The sequence below is a fragment of the Scyliorhinus canicula genome, chromosome 7, assembly GCF_902713615.1.
Source record: "Scyliorhinus canicula chromosome 7, sScyCan1.1, whole genome shotgun sequence".
NCBI lineage: Eukaryota > Metazoa > Chordata > Chondrichthyes > Carcharhiniformes > Scyliorhinidae > Scyliorhinus > Scyliorhinus canicula.
In genome coordinates this window covers 170,123,793-170,142,236 of record NC_052152.1, presented here as the reverse complement: position 1 = coordinate 170,142,236, position 18,444 = coordinate 170,123,793, and the positions used below count along the sequence as shown (strand labels likewise).

Below are 18,444 nucleotides of genomic sequence, written 5' to 3'. Positions count from 1 at the left end.
CCCTCCCGAGCACGGCCGTGGTGCTCAATCCCCTCTCCGCGCCCCACAGGCCCCAAACTCACCTTTCGTTCGCTGTTCACGCCGGCAGCGACCAGGTGTGGTTGCCGCCAACGTGAACAGGTCGGGAACGGGAGGCTGCTCGGCCCATTCGGGCCGGAGAATTGCCGGTCGCCGTGAAAAACGGCGACCCGCGATTCTCCGAGCGGCATGTCGCAAAACGCGACACGGCATTTTGGGTTGGGGGGGTGTGGGAGAATCGCAGGGAGGTGCCAGAGCGGCCCTCCTGCGATTCTCCCACCCGGCCTGGGGAGCGGAGAATCATGCCCGTGCAGTGTAGAATGATTGGCCACGCTAAATTGCCCTTTAATCGGAAAAAAATATTTGGGTACTCAAATTTCTTTCTTTTTTTTTTTTTAAAAGTGTCACCCATGCTCAAACGAAAAACAAAAAGTTTTTAAACTTGAGTTTATTGCTTAGTCAGTTATAGTCTTAAAATCAAAATTATTATGGCTTGGGAACTGGTGAAACTACAAAGATACTGTTTCTTTGAAATGGGGAGGTTGTAAGAGTCATGAATCTCCAAAGGGAGTTCAGTAAAAAAATAGGTTTGGGAGCCTAAGTAATATATCTGTCATCACTTTTTTTAAACAATCACAACAGGAAGGTGTCAAAAATGGTATATTAAACAACTTTGAATAAATACTATTTTCTTTTATCGTAATCAGCATAAAGAAGAATGAAAAAGTGTGTTTAAAATAGTTTATCAAGACATAAAACAGGTAACCCCCGTTATTAGAGGTTTTTCTTTACCTATCCACTGCAACAACCACACTCTGTGAGCTGGTCTCTCCCACAGACTCCTGAATAGTGGCTATTTGCTTTTTGTCCACAGTGCCACCAAAGGTTCCTGCAACCAAAAAAACACAAATAAAAATTATACAAATTTCAGAGAATTTGGTCATTTGTCTCCAAATGTCTTTTTTCCTGGCTTGGCAGTAACTTCCCTTGCACCTCTGCCAAGCACATTAGTTGCATTTCTATGTTAAATGTACAACATCAATGCAAGCTATAACCAATCCAACATGATATTCACCACAAGATTTCTGCAACTACCGATCTGCTCAGCCACGTCCTCACCTCCACTTTTGAAGTGCTAGTCCCCATCAAAACTGTTATGCTTTCTCACACTGCCTGCCTCCCTGGTACAGCCCTTAACTCTGTGCCATTAAGTCAAGGCACAGAAACCAAATGGAAATGTTGGACAACGGTCAGCCATTTGTCACCATATGAGCAGCACGGTAGCAAAATGGTTAGCACAGATGCTTCATAGCTCCAGGGTCACAGTTCGATTCCGGCTTGGGTCACTGTCTGTGTAGTGTCTGCACATTCTCCCCATATATGCTTGGGTTTCCTTTGGTTGCTCCGGATTCGTCCCACAGTCCAAAGATGTGTAGGTTAGGTGGATTGGCCATGATAAATTGCCCTTAGTGCCCAAAAAGGTTGGGTGGGGATAGGGTGGAGGCGCAGGCTTAAGTGGTGTGCTCTTTCCATGGGCCAGTGCAAACTCGATGGGCCGAATGGCCTCCTTCTACACTGTAAAGTCTGTAATATTTGGCTGGACCAGCTAAAGCATTTCTTGCTCCCATCTGTGAAAATTGTTCACTATTACAGTATCATCGTGGAATGCTAAGTTTACCCCTGGTTTCTTTTCTCAACTGCAAATCATCTTAAAACTTCTCTCACCTGCCTCTCCCACCTTCAGCTCCAACAATTTGTGAAAGGACTTAATGGACTTCCTTGCCGCTAAAACGAAGACCATCATTCAGAGCCACTTCTGCTGCTTCCCTACCCTCAGTTAGCCCATCGACCATACTTCCTCAAAGATCGTTCCCTGTCCTAGACCTGACCTTTAACCTTTCTACAGCTTCTTTCTTATCTTCCCAAATGCCCACTCACGAGCTCAACTTGTCCACAAAATCCACCTCCTGCGCCTTTGACTCTATTTTAACTAAATTGTTGAAATCCAACCATCTTTTCTGGCTGATAATGTTTTCCTATTCTTGGGTACTAGCTCCCTCTCTTTCAAATTGGTCATGATCACCCTTCTCCCAAAAGTCCAAGGATCAACTTCCTCCATTCTTGCAAACCACTACCCCATCTCCAACCACCCTTCTGTCTTCAGTCTTTAATGTGTTCTTGTCTCCCAAAATTTGTGCCCGTAGTTCCTGGAACTCCATGTTTGAATCCTACGAATCAAGTTTCTATCCCAGCCATAGTACTGATATGGCTCTCATCAAAGTCACAAATTACACCTACGATGCCTGTGACAATGGTAAATGATCCCTTCTCATTCTTCTCAGCCTACCTGCAGCCTTTGACGTGGTTAAAAATACCAGCCTCCTCCATCTCCTCCTCACTGTCTTCTGTCCATGTGTGACTGTACTTACTTCATTCTATTCTTATCCAGCCAAATGTAGCCAAATAGTCAACAGCAATAGCTTTTTCAGTTACCATACCGTGCTATCAATTCCTTTGCTATCTCTAAATTGTCACATTGCTCGGCATTCAGTAGTGGTTGAGCTGGAAATTCCTTTAACTGGATATTGGGAGGACTGCCACCATTGTCTTTGGTCCCCCTCACAGTACAGTCATTGAGTTTGTCCCTCTCCCTGGTAAATATCCAAAGATGAATCAAACTGTTCACAACTTTGGTGTCATGTGGTGAGATGATCTTCTGACCATTACCAAAACCATCTATTCTATCCCAAAATATCCCCTTTGGCACACCTCGGCTCGCCTGCTGCAAACCCTCAACAACGTCCTTGTTACCACTGGAATTAGGGGGTCGGTTAGCTCAGTTGCTAGATCGTGATGCAGTGACACCAACAGTCCGGGTTCAATCCCCATACTGGCTAAGGTTATCCATGAAGGCCCCGCCTTCGCAACCGTGGCCCTCGCCTGAGGTGTGTTGACCCTCAGGCTAAATCACCATCAGTCAGCTCCCTCTCTCTCAAAGGCTGCCCATGATCCTGTGGGCTACAGTAACTTTCACCACTAGAATTGATCATTCCAATCACTCTTGACACTCTCATCTGCTATCGTCCATAAAAGTTAAGATCAAGAACTCTGCTTTCTGAAGCCTAGTTTGTGCCAAGCCCTCTTCGCCCATAATTATAGTGCTAACTGACCAAGTTGGCCTTTAGGTAAGCAATGACTTGATGTAAAATCTCAGCCTTGTTTTTAAATCCCAACATGGTCTCAAACGTTTGCTGCTTTGAAATTTACTCTCGCCCGACAATGCTCAGATATCTGTGCTCCTTCAGTTCTTGTTTCATAATCACCCCCGATTTTAAATGTTTCAGAATTGGTGTTTGTGCCTCAGCAGCCGTGACTCTAAGCTCACTTGAGGTAATGCCTTCCCACCTATCTTTCTTCAAGAGACTCCTTAAAACCTACTTCTTTGAGAAAGCTTTTGGTCATCTGTTCTAATATCGTCTTATGTTGCTCTGTGACAAACTTTGATAATGATCTTGTGAAGCATCTTAGGATCTTTAGTTATGTTAAAGGCACTAAATAAATGCAAGTTGTTGCTCTTTTGATGAAGCTATCATGATTGCTTTTCCAATAGCTGAGTTATCATTCATTCATTGACTAGCATGGTATGAGCAATATGGACCAAGTATCCGTAATGTTCTGATTCTGTTCTGATAAAAATATATTATCCTGAATAATATTTAGCATCAAACAATTTAATTCAATACAAACTAATAATTAAATGTTAGGATATGATATTGCCTTTACTCAATAACTGAACCAAATATATAAATAGACAGTTCTATAGTGTAATTTGCTAGTGGTCAAGTAGACATCTGAAGCACAGTATTGTCATTCTCATTTCCTGGAACCATATCTAAATTTAAAAGACAATTTCCTGTTTAGATGTGAGACTGAGCTGGCCTAATTTATTGAACGAAACAATACAACTCAGCACAATCAGAAGCGACTAAACAGATTCTCGGCCTGTGATTGTTGTATAAACATCAAATATAAACATTTTTTAAAAAGGCATTATTCGCTCACAGATTTTCCATCTTCAAATGTAACATAAAATCAGCACATTCTCTTAACATGAGCTAATGTTTTTCTAAAAATGTATAACATGAACATAAAAGGAAGCTTAATTAAATTCTAACCACAGCAACAATATGCTAACTCTGCAGTTTTGTGGAGGAATATATTAACATTTAAATTAACTCTTAGTGCAGTTATAATGTTTAGAAAATAAAACTGTTCTGTTCATGTTAGTTGCTACTTTGTTTATTTGAATAAATAGATAAGATACCCTGACTTAAAGACATAAGTAAACTTAGTTTATTCCATGACTGCTGTGTGGTAACTAAAAATCAAAACACAAAAATGCATTTATTCACAAAATACAAGATCACATTTAAGTTAACAATTCGCATTTGTATTCAAAGAATTCAACAGAAAAAATTCAAAGCATTTGATACATCATCTACACAGCTTAACCATTGTTAATTTTACCTCACAACAGTTTAACCATTGTTAATTTTACCTAGTCCTAAGAATTCTTCTCCTCCAGTTCCAGAACTTCCTGTGAACCCATCTTTAGCTCGCAGAGAACCAGAAACATATTTAGTCTTCACCCCTGTACCTATCAACTGTGCCAGCTCCAGCTGGCTAATGCACTTCAGGATCTAGAAACACAAACATTAGAAATCCAAAAGGTTATCTTGTTCTTTTTTTTGTTTTTTTTTAAAAAGGTTGCATTACTTGGACTTCTTGCATTCCTGTTCCTCCAAAATTATTAGAACATTTACATTTTGATTGTGAAAAAATATTTAGTTCTGTTGCTATTTATATCCTGAAGTGAACATATAAAATACAAAGTCCTTTTGCCCATTAAAAGTTTCTTCTCCAGAAATTCAGCTTTCAGCAACATGTGCATCTGTCGTAAAATTAGACCAACTGTAAGCAAAAAGTCAAACATGATGGAAAGTGGAAGTATTTCAATCATAGAGTTATCAGTAATGTTCACTGTACTACCAATGACTGAAATGGCAACCACAACATGCAAGGAGATCAATACTGAAAAAGGGCAATATCAGAAATTTTCACACAGAAAATGGCTACTTCAAGCCTAAAAGCGTCGAGTTACAAATTGAACATGGGGAAAAGCGAATGTTTGCGATCCAGGCAAGGGGGCAGGAAAGGTGATTGGGGGAGCGAGTAGAGGCGGCATCTTGTAAGGGCGCTAGTTTGGGGGCGTTGGTAACGGCGCCTCTGCCGTTCCCGCCAGCACACTACTCCACCAGCCCCATGATGGTCGTGGCCCTGAGAGTCTGGGGGCAATGGAGGAGAACATGTGGAAGCAGAGGGAGCTTCGGTCTGGTCTCCAATTTGCAATAATCACCAGTTTGCCCCGGGGAGCTTAGATGGAGGGTTCCGGAGATGCCAGAGAGCAGGGATCGAGAGGATGGGCGATGTGTTTATGGAGGGGAGCTTTTCCAGCTTGAGGGAGTTGGAGGTGAAATTTGAACTGACAGGAGGGAATGAATTTAGGTACCTGCAGGCACGGGACTTCCTACGCAGGCAGGTCTCAACCTTCCCGCTCCTTCCACCAAGGGGGATACAAGACAGGGTAGTTTCCAGAGTGTGGCTGGGAGAAGGGAAGGCTTCGGGCATTTATAAGAAGCTTTTGGGGTCAGAGGAAACACAGACCGAGGAGCTGAAACACAAATGGGAGAAGTAGTTAGGAGGAGAGTTAGAGGATGGTCTCTGGGCGGATGCGTTGAGCAGAGTCAATGCTTCCACAACATGTGCCAGGCTCAGCCTGATACAATTTAAGGTAGTTCACCGGGCTCACATGACAGTGGCCCGGATGAGCAGGTTCTTTGGGGTGGAAGACAAGTGCGCAAGGTGTGCGGGAGGACCAGCGAACCATGTTCATATGTTCTGGGCAAGCCCGAAGCTTAGGGGATTCTGGCAGGGATTTGCGGATGTTATATCCAAGGTGCTGAAAACAAGAGTGGGGGGGGGGGACACGACAGTGGGGCCAGTTTAATGTAGAGTAGGGGGTTAGAAAAGGTGGAACCTGTGAGAGAGGAAGACGGCTTTTGCACTATGTTTAGAATTGTATATACACTGTTTCTTCTGTTACTGTTATAAAACCATAAATACCTCAATAAAATGTTTATTAAAAAAAGCCTAAAAGCAGTGCGTTATGCACTAATGCATGCACTTTCTCTCGATGTTTCAAATTGATAGAGAATACTGAACTATTACAATCTCTCAGAATTAGTAGTCCAACTCCATCATTAAATGACTGACAGCACGGGAGCACAGTGGTTAGCACTGTTGTTTCACTGCTCCACAGTCCCAAGTTCGATTCCCGGCTTGGGTCACTGTCTGTGCGGAGTCAGCACATTGTCCCTGTTTCTACCTGGGTTTCCTCTGTGTGCTCCGGTTTCCTCCCACAGTCTGAAGATATGCAGGTTAGGTGAATTGGCCACGCTAAATTGCCCTTCGTGTCCATAAAGGTTAGATGTGGTTACTGGGATAGGGTGAAAGTGTGAGTTTAAGTAGGGTGCTCTTTCCAAGGGCCGTAGACTCGGAGGTCCGAATCACCTCCTTCTGCACTGTAAATTCGATGATGGTTCTACCTATGATTAAACATTAGAAAGGAAAAATGCTGACATGAAGGAGGCTAACCCTCCTGCTTTATATTACTTTCAAGGCACCAAGGTTCTTCCATATAACACAAATAGATACTCATGCCAACCAGACGTTTAGTTACTACTTTGATAGCATCTGGGAGTTGCTAATAATTAAACAGGCAACTAACTGGGGGAAAGCCATTAGCAATTGTAAAGAAAATTTCAACAAAGGCCCAACTTTGTATGTATGCTTATATGTATATTTTGCTACTTGGTTACTTCCCTTTTGTGATTTGGATAATTTTAAAAACTACAGGTGCAGGGAGGAAAACAACAGGGAAGGTAACAAGCTTGGAGTCAATTCTAATCAATGTGAAGTGCCGACATCATGCACTGTATAAGGAATCAATCTTTCTGCTCATTTATCTTTACTCATTGATTAATGGAGCAATTATGGCAAAGGAACTTCAAGAAAAAATAGCACCTCTCAGAATATTTACCTCATGCCAAGAATTTCCAAGGTAGTTGCCATCGGTGTGTGCCACAGTAATAAGTGTCTTAATAGTATCTATGTTCTTCTGCTTCATTTCAGTGATGCCAGAACTTGCTGTCAATAGTGTAAAACGGGCCAGAGCTTGAACATAGGCATCTCGTTCAATCTACACAAATGATGCACAAGTAGCAGATTTTATTCCACATCAAATGTAGGCTTAGCTATACTAAAAGAAAACTATGTTTACATTCTTAAACTTCCCTGCTTGTATAATGAAAAGAAACAAAAATAAATTTACACTGGAACCTTCTTTTAATTTGGATCTATTTTTCTAAATCCAGACAAGAATAACAGCCTGTTTGGCCAACATCCAGTCCGAGATGAGCCCCAATTTTGATCAATTAAATAATGACAAAACAAAGCCATTGCTTTAGCCCTCGTTTCAAATTCTGTTCCTTCACCACCTAATTCATCCTTCTCCCTGGCCAAGGTCTCATGTCAAAACAAGATTGATTTCAAACTCATTATTTAAGTGGGAGCTGAGTTTCTGACCCCATATGTTCAGCACTACAAAAACATCACCTGCTTACAATGCCATAACGTAAACCTCCACTCCGTCTTATCATATCTACTGTTGAAAACTTTTCCATGCTTTTCTGAGCTACAGACTTGATCATTCCAATGCTCTCCTGACCAACCCTTTGGGGTACAGTGAGATATAGGCGGGATGTCTAATGGGCAGAACAGTGGCAAATGGAATTTAACCCGGACAAGTGAGATGGTACACTTTGGAGGGAGTAATTTGACAATGAAGTATTCAATTAATGGCCTGACACTGGGAGGTTCCGAGGAACAAAGGGACCTTGGAGTGTTTGTCCATAGATTTCTGAAGGCAGAAGGGCAGGTTAATAGGTGGTGAAAAAGGCATATGGTATAGTTGCCTTTATCAATCGAGGGATAGATTACAAAAGCAGGGAGGTCATGTTGGAGTCATATAGAACTTTTGTGAGGCCACAGCTGGAGTACTGTGTGCAATTCCGGTTGCCACGTTATTGGAAGGAAGTGATTGCATTGGAATGGAACATTTAAGTTCTGAAGAGAGGTTGGATAGGATTGGGTTGGTTTTGCTAGAGCAGAGAATACTGAGGGGTAACTTCATCGAGGTGTACAAGATTATGAGGGGCACGGACAGGGTGGATAGGGAGCAGCTGTTTCCCTTAGTTGAAAGGTCAGTTACGAGGGGACACAAGTTCAAGGTGGGGCAGGAAGTTTAGGAGTGGATTTAAGAGAAAACCTTTTTACCCAGAGGGTGGTGACAGTCTGGAATACGCCGCCTGGAAGGCGGGTTGCTTCACATCCTTTAAAAAGTACCTCGATGAGTACTTGGCACGTCATAATATTCAAGGCGATGGGCCAAGTGCTGACAACTGGGATTAGGTAGGCAGTCAGGTGTCTTTCATGTGCTGGTGCAGGCTCGATGGGCCAAATGCCATCTTCTGCATTGTATTATTCTGTGATTGTGATTTTCCATCCTCCATGTGTGTGCTCATCCAAAACCTTGCTACCCAAATCTAAAGACACCCTAAGTTGTGCTCGCCCATCAGCCCTTTGTTTACCAGCCCACAATGGTCACTGATGTCTTAATTTTAAAATGATCCTGGTGTTCAAATCTCCCCATAGACTCACCCTCCTTATCCACCTCCAGATCGATTACGCCTGAAAACTGTGCATTTTTTCAACTTACACATTCCTCACTTTCTTTGCACCGCCACTGGTAGCCTCTTGTGCATCCCTGATTTCTTGTGCACATTCACTGGCAGCTATGCCATGAAATGTCTAGGTTCTAAACTCTGGGGTTTCCTCACTAAAACCTCCTGACCTCTCCCCAACAGGCACCTTGACAGCAAAAGAGTTTTTGGGGCCTAGAAACAGTAAGGACTCACACTCTTATCCTAAGAGCAAAGATTTCACCCATTATATGCAAAACTCAGATGAAGGTTTAAAGGAAAATCCTACAATTCCAAATTAATACAGCATTCAAGTTGAAGAAATGTAAATACATACCTGCATGCCAAAAATGCAGGCTATCCTAATTGCACATCGGATGCCTTCCAGACAAAGGAAGGCCACGTCAGGATCATCACAGTCTTGCAAGCCAACACTGAATGCTGCCAATAGTGGTGTCCATGCCAGCTGAACAGAAATATACAGATGTTGAGTGCTATTGTCCGTCTTTCATAATTATGGGGTAATGTCGATGTCATTACCCCTAAATTGAAAACCATTTCATTGAGAGCAACAGGACGAAAACAGTTACTCAAAAACAAAGTGTCCATTTATGTGTTTTTTTTAAATGAAAGCTTGGAAACCAAAACGCTACTGCATAACAACGCAAAACATACATTTAAACGTTTGCTCCAGTAAAATGAAGCACATTTCCCTCTAAAATGAGGATCAAAACTGCACTCTGATGTCAAAGTGCGTTTTCTGCTTTGGGAAACTGTTTTCACCACTGCTGCAAAATGAAAGTGGGCAATCTGCTTCCAGAATTGAATTAGTGTTGTATGTAAACCTCCTGCTCATAGATTTTCCACTGTTCTAGTGAAGCAAATAGTCTGAACACGGTACCTTAGTGCAGCACACCCATAATTAAATAACCATCAACTGAATAACTTCAATTCAAACAACTTAATTACTTCGCAACAAAAACATTGGAGCTACAACATGTATTCAACATTTCCAGTCAGTTGCAAACTTTTGTGTGATCCCTGTTAGTCATGTCACGGGGGAATACTAATTTGCGATTTAGCAACAAACTTACTTTAAACATTGGTCTGACATGTTCAAGATGTGTAGCACTGGTAAATGGTGCCTGTGCATGACTCACTGCCTCCATCAGGACCTTGGCAGTTTTTGCCATTTGCTCCATCTCAAGATTATACAGCAGCCTTCTCTGTTTTTCAGTGGCTACACCTACAAGTCAAAAATGATCAAAGAAAATCAGTACTCAATCATCTCATTTTTATATCACTGTTAAGTAAAATTCATGCAAAGATTTCTCAGTAAGTCACAACACATTAATCCAATCAAGGCTTCAAATAGTGTTATTAACCACAAGCATGAAACTAAAGTCAACTGAACAATTAACTGAATCACTATTGACTTGGACTTATTCCATGCAGCCCATTTAGGACTGCCAGCTGTTTCAGGGGGGAGGCTGAATTCCTGTAAAAAGAATAGTGTGACACATGACTTTGAACTTATTTGCTGAGTTGCCAAATTGGGGGTTTCCTTGTTATTCCGGTTGTACACAGAGGTCAGAAGTAAGAAAATTACAATTATGGATGACCAGTTTACTTGACATACTACGATGGTGGTCTTAAATTTAAGTCGCTTAACAACCAAACATTTGTTTTGTGTAAGCTAAATCACCCGATTCACATATCACTAAACTCCAATGAGTGATTTTTCAAGTTTTTTATTGGTTCATTGGATACGGGCAACGTTTGCGAGGCCAAATAGCCCATTTGTAATTATGGTGTGCTGCCTTCATGAGCCGTTGCAGTCAGTGTGTTATAGGAATACCCACAGTGCTGTTAGAAAGGGAGTTCCAGAGTTTTAACAGAGCAAAAAAAGGAACGGTGATATTGTCCCAAGTCAGGACTACGTGCGATTTGAGAGGAAACTTGCAGGTGGTGGTGTTCCCATTCAAATGCTGCTTTTATCCTTCCTGGTGTGAGAGGTCCCGGGTTTGGAAGGTGCTTTTGGAGGAGCCTTGGTGAATTCCTGCAGTGCATCTTGTAGATGGTACACACTCCTGCCACTGTCGGTCGGTGGTGGAGGGATTGAACATTGAAGGTGGTGGATGAGGTGCCAATCAAGCAGGTTGCTTTGTCCTGGATGGTTTCAAGCTTCTCGAGTGTTGTTGGAGCCGCACTCATCCAGGCAAGTGGAGAGTATACCAAACACTCTTGACGTGTGCCTTGTAGATGGTGGGCAGGATTTAGGGAGTCAGGAGAGGAGTTACTCTTTGCAGAATTCCCAACCTCTGACCTGTTCTTGTAGCCACAGTATTTAACTGGCATATTTAGTGCAGTTTCTGCTCAATGGCAGCCTTCAGAATGTTGATTCTTGCATTTCTGGAGACTAGTGCATTTTTGTGATGTGCCTGCACATATATCCAATGTATCGTGTTTTACATGTACACCAATTTACGTCTTTAAGTCACTCCAGAAAATTGTGAATGCAGGTCAATAACACAATCAGTTTCTAATGAGGCTTTAATACAACATACACAAAAACAAAAGTTGTCTTCATATAAACCCTAACTTGCATTAGTGGTTGAGACCCATACACAATATTTCTAAGATCTAACAAAAGACTATGGCATCTAATAAACACTTATTTTGGGAGGATTATGAAGTACCAGTGCACTGTGTTCCATATTTAGCAGCCAGTGTATTGAAACTGCTACAATTAAACATGCCTGACTTACTTGGTTTAGTAGACTTTGGTGTGATTGAAAATTCTTTTGTCTCTTTCATGGCAATTTTTTTCCCTGCAATCTCATCATAAATGGAAGACAGGTATTCTTCTGGCAGATCTTTGCTGTCATGGATACCACGATTCATTTTTATGTACTGTTCTTTGGTCATTTTGTTCTTTACCTATTCAATACATTAGGTAATGTAAGTCTTGCAATGTTACTTAAAATATTGATATCTTATCTGCCTCTTGAATCAAGTTTCTCAATAAAACCTTATTACTTTGCTTTAGGAGGAGGTCTTGAAACAGCTACATAAAGTTTGTTATAAAAACAGAAAATGCTGGATAAACGCAACAGCTGTGGAGAGATAAAAAGAGTTGACATTTCGGGTCCATATGACTCTTCTTTCTTCTGTATCTTATTATTTTGATGTTCCTTCCAGTGGCCTAACACTCACTGCGGTATCTTTAGCAACAGAAACAAGGGGAATAAAAATGCTAACAGAACTGGGGGAAATCTTGAACCTTGACTGATGGCATAAAATGGGTGGTAGCAGACCTACCGAAGGTGAAAGTTCAATCCATTCTTCACAATATTAGAAGATTTTGTTTTGTGGAGTAACATAATTCCAGTTTCAATATTCAATAATGCCCAATCTGAGCATACAATGGGAGAGGAATGAAAATATTGTTTTCATCGTCATGCTGCATGGGGAATATTCATCTTTGGGAAGGGTCAGAAGAGAGATGGAGTCCAAATCCCAAACCCAAATTAATCCAAATGCGAATCCCTCATCTGTGTGTCATTCAGGAAAATCAGCAGTCACAACACAAAATAAAATCTTCAGTTCACAGGACATTTTCTCCTGAAGTAAGTTACCTGAGGGCTATGAAGATCCGTTGTCAGCATTATAATAGAGTAGGCCAGAACATATGCCGAATCAGCACTTGCAAACAGTGTCTGTCTGGGAGGGGGAGCGGGGGGGGGGGGGGCAAAAATGCAATGCTTAATTAAATAAATGTTCAAAACTTTCCAAGTACAATATATGAAAAACTATACCCAGTTCTAATTTTAAAATATGAAGAGTTTACTTGCAGAATTTACCCTTGATTACACTCCAAATATCTAGCTGCAAATTTTTCCATGAGTCGATCAATTTTCTGCGCTTCTCCAGGCAGACGAAATCCTTCAAGGTATATACGAAGTGCTGAGACAAAATCCTTCTCACAGAAATCCAGTTGGTCAACATAAGTGTACATCACCTCCTTGTTGAACTTGCTGTTCTCCCCGAGGAACTCACCTACTTGGCTCTGTGAAAGTACATAAATTATGCTAAGTTTGAAGCTTTGGTACTATATTAAAAATTCATCCTAAAATTACAACACTAAAAAGTGAGACGGATGATTCTTTCAATTCACATTCAATATAGTGTTAGATTCACGTTGGAATAATTAAAAGAATACTCCAGGATAAGATCCTTCAATCATAGTATTTGTATTTCAAATAAAAATAAATATTTGCCGCAACCAAGCAGTGAAGTGGAGTTCATGGGAAGTGCATGGCGGGGGATAGTTAAATTGAAACAGAGGCACATTCGCAGGGGAAATTATTGAGATAACCCCAATCTCAGGAGCAGGCATTCTTATAAAATATACAACATATCAAGTACAGACATCTATTCATTTCATCTTCATGTGATTGTCACAACAACTTTCTCCCCCATTCATAATTAAATGCGACCATCAAACTGAATTACCGACCTGTAGCCTAATCAACACGCATCCGCAATCATGCAATCGTGCTTACAAAATATAAATTACATGGGAGGGAGAGTTTTTAAATATTTTCCATTTTAGTTATAGCTGTAGGTTTATGTATGATGAATTAAATTAGCAGCTGTCTCAATTTTCAGCCTGAAAACAACGCTAACCCAATATGATCTTCAGATGATTGTGATTTTTATGCTCGAGAATAATAAGCATGCATTCCAATCCAAGAGGAGAAGGAAAAATTATTGTATTCTGTAATTTGTTCTATTTTGCATTTTAGGACACGGGGATCATTATGTTTTCAGTAACATGCGTATTCAAGAAACATAGAGAACAGAAATGGAAAAATCACCAATGGCCAAGAAGAACTAAGAATTTTTATCCATGTCTCACTAATATAAATCTTACTGAATCTAATCTTTCTTCCTGTTGAAGAAACTGTGCAATGTCTTCAGCTGTCGTGCCCAACATTCCTTGCTCTTGCAAGTACTGTATACCTCTCTTTGGTTTTCTGTTGAACCTAAAGACAAAAAATGCAGGGTTACTACCATCACTAATATTCTACAAAAAATACTGCGGACAGCAGATGCACAAAATATGCTTTGTATATATACACAAGGATTGGAGATGAGAACAACAATGACATGTATTCAATGCTTGCAAATCAAAGCTGCATGTCAGCTTACTGTATATTGTGTTGGCAGGGAGTTTTAGAACATGCTGAAAGCTGAAACTGAAGCCAATAACATTTCAGTCAATAACCAAGAACTATACATTATCACAGCAGCAAGGTGCAAATGCTCGTGTTTCATTGTAAATCATTGTACTTGTACCACAAGATGCTGTCTGGCCTTTTGTGCATGCCCTGATGTCAACTCTTCAAGGAGAATTATCTATTCTAATCTAATTTTGCTGAATCACTTCATTTTTTGCTTTTCAAATACTCATCCGATTCTTTTTGGAAAGATATTAGACGCAGCCTTAGAATCCACTTGTTTTTTAATATTTTAATGAACCTCTTCATTCTTCCAGTGATCACCCTTAATTTATGCCCCTCATTTACCTACAATTGAAAACAATCTTGGGACAATTTGCCCTGATCCAGCTGGTTGCTCATGCTCGTTATATCAAAACATATACAGTTTTTATCTATATCCACCTAGTTTAAATTCTACTAGTGTAATGTGCCAACCTGCGAGTCAAGGTAAATCATTGGACTAAACACCCAGACTGCTGGTACCAAGGCAGTTACATTACATGGTGCCCGTCAGACTTTTAAATCAGCCTGCAAATCCTCTACTATTTCACACTATTACCTCTGGGCAACTGTGGAGAAATACAAAAATTAGTTGTAGCAATTTGTGAGGGAAAACTGACCATGTTTTTACTGTTCAGATCATCAAAACCATGAGCATTTTGTCTTCAAACACTGCTATAACTAATTTTCAGAGTGGCAAATTATGTTTTGGAATTTGCAATACTAACGACTGGTTCTGCCATATGTAGATGAGACAATACAACTCAATTGCATCAGGTTCAATCAAAAAAAAAAGAAGAGGAATAAGCATCCAAATGCTCATCACATTGGATGCCAACAGTATGCTTGCAAAAATATATATTGTCATTCTCATAATAGGTGATTCATTATGGGTCAAGCAGCATTTTAATAAGGATGGATCAATATCTGTGGAGCACTAGGATTGAGGGCTATTGAGATATTAATAAAATAGCTTGATTTTGTTTTGAAGGAATGGTTCGGAAATTAAGTTTCTGTCCTAAAAATAGGGATGAATGCATGAACCAGAGGAAACCGTGGGCAGCATTTCACCTCCAAGTCAAAAGATTGATGGCTCATATCCCATCTCAGGAAGTCCTGGCAAACAGAGGTCTGGCTCTAAATTCTGGCTTGATGTCCAGTGTACAGATGTCTTCGGAACTAATAAAACCATTCCATTGGACGAATCACATCAGCTGCTACGAGGATAGTTCCACTTACATTGTGTTTGTCAAACTGCTAATCATCGAACAAATCCTTCTACTATTTCACACTATTACAGTTTGCTAATAAGTGTTTTTTTTTGCTCAAGTAACTTCTCAAACAGATGCACTCGTCCTCAAACCTTCTACTCGGGCCATCGGGTTGGAATTTCTTTTCAAGTTTGCACTGATAAATATTCTTACATAAATTTGAATGGTGACCTGATGCAATTTTATTTATACATCTCAAAGCATTTCTATATTTATATCAAGTTGTGCCTCGTCCATCACCTGTGAGTAAGTGGATTCTAAATAGCTAGAAATGTTAAGGAGCGTTCAGAACTATTCACAGTTACATTGGTGCACAGTGAATGAAAATAAAGCTTTAAAATATATCTAATAGTATACTTACACTTTTTTAAAAAAAAGCAATTTTAAAAGCCAACTTGAAGGTTTGTAAACAGGGGCAATGAACAGAAATTCACAATAGTGAATAGTTAGACCTGGGCCTTGATTTTCATCAGTGCTTTGTGCTAGTTCAGCTGACTGAGCAAATTTCACTCAAAATCAGCAAAACCGAGAAGAAACTCCTGTCCTCTGGTCCTAATGGCGCATAACAATGATTGAATTCCTTCAAATCTTAATTTCCAAACAAGGGGGTCTTGAAAAGGGAATGTAACGCCAGTCGGGTTGGCACGTGGCACAGTGGTTAGCACTGCTGCCTCAGAGCACCAGGGACCCAGGTTCAATTCCAGCCTTCGGTGCCTGTCTGTGTGGAGGTTATATGTTCTCCCAGTGTCTGCGTGGGTTTCCTCTGGATGCTCCGGTTTCCTCCCACGATCCAAAGATGTACAAGTTAGATGGATTGGCCATGATAAAATGCTCCTTAGTGTCCAAAAGGCTAGGTGGGGTTATGGGGATAGGGTGAGGGTATGTGTCTAGATAGGGTGCTTTTTCAGAGGGCCAGTACAAGCTTGATGGGTCGAATGGCCTCCGGTAGGGATTTTCTAATTCTACAAGTTCAGCATTTTCCTTCCGCTTCAATGATGACACAGAATTTTTTTTTCCCCCTTTTTAAAAAATTTAAAGTGTCCAATTATTTTTTCTTCCAATTAAGGGGCAATTTAGCGTGGCCAATCCACCTCCCTTGGACATCTTTGGATTGTGGGGGTGAGACCCACGTAGATATTTGTTTTTAATACTGTTTTTACTGTTTTAATATTGTTTTTACTGTCACAAGTAGCTAACATTAACACTGCAATGAAGTTACTGTGAAAAGCCACTCGTTGCCACATTCCGGCACCTGTTCGGGTACACAGAGGAAGAATTCAGAATGTCCAAATTACCTGACAGCACGTCTTTTGGGATTTGTGGGACGACCCGGAGAAAACCCACACAGACACAGGGAGAACATGCAGACTCTGCACAGACTGTGACCCAAGCCGGCAATCGAACCTGGGACCCTAGCTCTCTGAAGCAACAGTGCTAATCATTGTGCTACCATGCCGCCCATGGGGAGAATGTGCAAACTCCACACGGACATTGACTCGGGGCTGAGATTGAACCTGGGTCCTCGGCTCCATGAGGCAGCAGTGTTAACTACTGCCCACCGTGCTGCCACTATTACACAGAATTCTACATGTGCAATGATCTTTATGTTTTGGCACATGCTCATGTGATTTTCAGTAAATATTAGCAGAACTGAATTCCAGAAGGAATAGTGTATGCCTATTATTACATTATTGAAGAGGTTCTGGGTTGTGATGTGACAGAAAAGCTGCAATAAAATTATCATTCCAGGCTTGATGGGTTAAATGGCCTCTTCTCATTCTCAATTTCTATGCTCAAAAGTGTAACTTGGTTAGTCAATTTTCTTCTTCATAACCTTAATTTGTAAATCCTGGCAGCTGAAAGGGTGGTATATACATTAATTTGAAGAAGCTCTGCAAAACAACAGAGAAAGACTTAAAGCATGACATATATTCAAATCGGCATATTATATTTGTGAACCTACAGATCTATTCCTTGTTCAATAATATCCTTCTGTTGTTTCAGGACTTCAAATTGCTCAGGATCATCTGCTGCAGACGTCTGAGTACTAATACTCCCAACACCGGATGATACAGTGGAGTCAAAGGAATTTGTACTCCCTCGTCTGCGCATAGCATCTGCATGTTTGCCTTCGTTGTTATCTTGCTCGGACGGCTTCTCTTGACCTACAAATTCATTTAAGAACAGGAGATTTTAGCTGCATTTTTTGCTAATTCCAGCTTCAGTTTAAAAATTTTCATGACTTATACGCATGTTTAAGCTTCCATAATTAATGATAAATGCTAAAAGTGAACATAACAAAAATGCTATAAGTGAATATAACTTTTTATGAATAGACTTCATAAAACAGACAGCAGAAAATGTTCACACACATGTTTGCTAACTTACCAAGATTAGTCTGATGGTTTGGATTTATATATAGATCTTTACTCCATTCGACCATGCATTTCAGGATGGAAACCAAACATTCCAGCCCTTTCTTTCTAAGACTCAGTTCCTGGAAATTAAATAAACAACATCTCCTCAGTTGGATATGCTACATATGAACATTCAAATTAGGAGTAATCCACCCAGCCCTCAAGCCTGCTCCACCATTCAATAAGATCATGGCTGATCGGATTGCCACTTCAATCCCACAATTCTGCCTACCCCTTCACCCCCTTGTCTTTAAAAAGACAAATATAATCTGAAAAACAGCCATAAACTCTTACTTTGCTTCTTGTACTTGACTGAGGGCATGATATACGGACTTAAACTGAAAAGTGATTTACGTTTAATAATTTGATGTTGAAGAGGAGCATTCCTCTTGACACTTTTTAGTGGGTTACATAGCTTCAATGTATGATCTTTCCTAAAAAAAATACGTAAATTAACAGGTACTAAACAGCTCTGCTTTTCACTGGAAAACCTAGCAAATAGGCATGCAGTAGCAAGACAATTGCTGTAACCTTGAATCCAAATTTCCAATTTTGTCTGAATATCATCTGAACT

At 40.5% G+C, this 18,444-nt stretch overlaps 1 protein-coding gene across 1 annotated transcript in view; it reads right to left on the bottom strand.

Moving 5' to 3' along the window:
• Positions 1-18,444, bottom strand: part of LOC119969530 (brefeldin A-inhibited guanine nucleotide-exchange protein 2-like) — a 141,572-nt gene that overhangs the window by 39,372 nt on the left and 83,756 nt on the right. The window contains exons 13-23 of the mRNA XM_038803245.1: positions 17,842-17,950; positions 17,417-17,618; positions 13,834-13,945; positions 12,761-12,966; positions 12,536-12,620; positions 11,666-11,837; positions 9,992-10,143; positions 9,235-9,363; positions 7,178-7,336; positions 4,577-4,718; positions 811-907 (exon numbers count right to left, since the gene is read on the bottom strand). Coding sequence (XP_038659173.1) covers positions 811-907; positions 4,577-4,718; positions 7,178-7,336; positions 9,235-9,363; positions 9,992-10,143; positions 11,666-11,837; positions 12,536-12,620; positions 12,761-12,966; positions 13,834-13,945; positions 17,417-17,618; positions 17,842-17,950 — 1,565 coding nt within the window. The remainder of the gene's footprint in view (positions 1-810; positions 908-4,576; positions 4,719-7,177; positions 7,337-9,234; positions 9,364-9,991; positions 10,144-11,665; positions 11,838-12,535; positions 12,621-12,760; positions 12,967-13,833; positions 13,946-17,416; positions 17,619-17,841; positions 17,951-18,444) is intronic.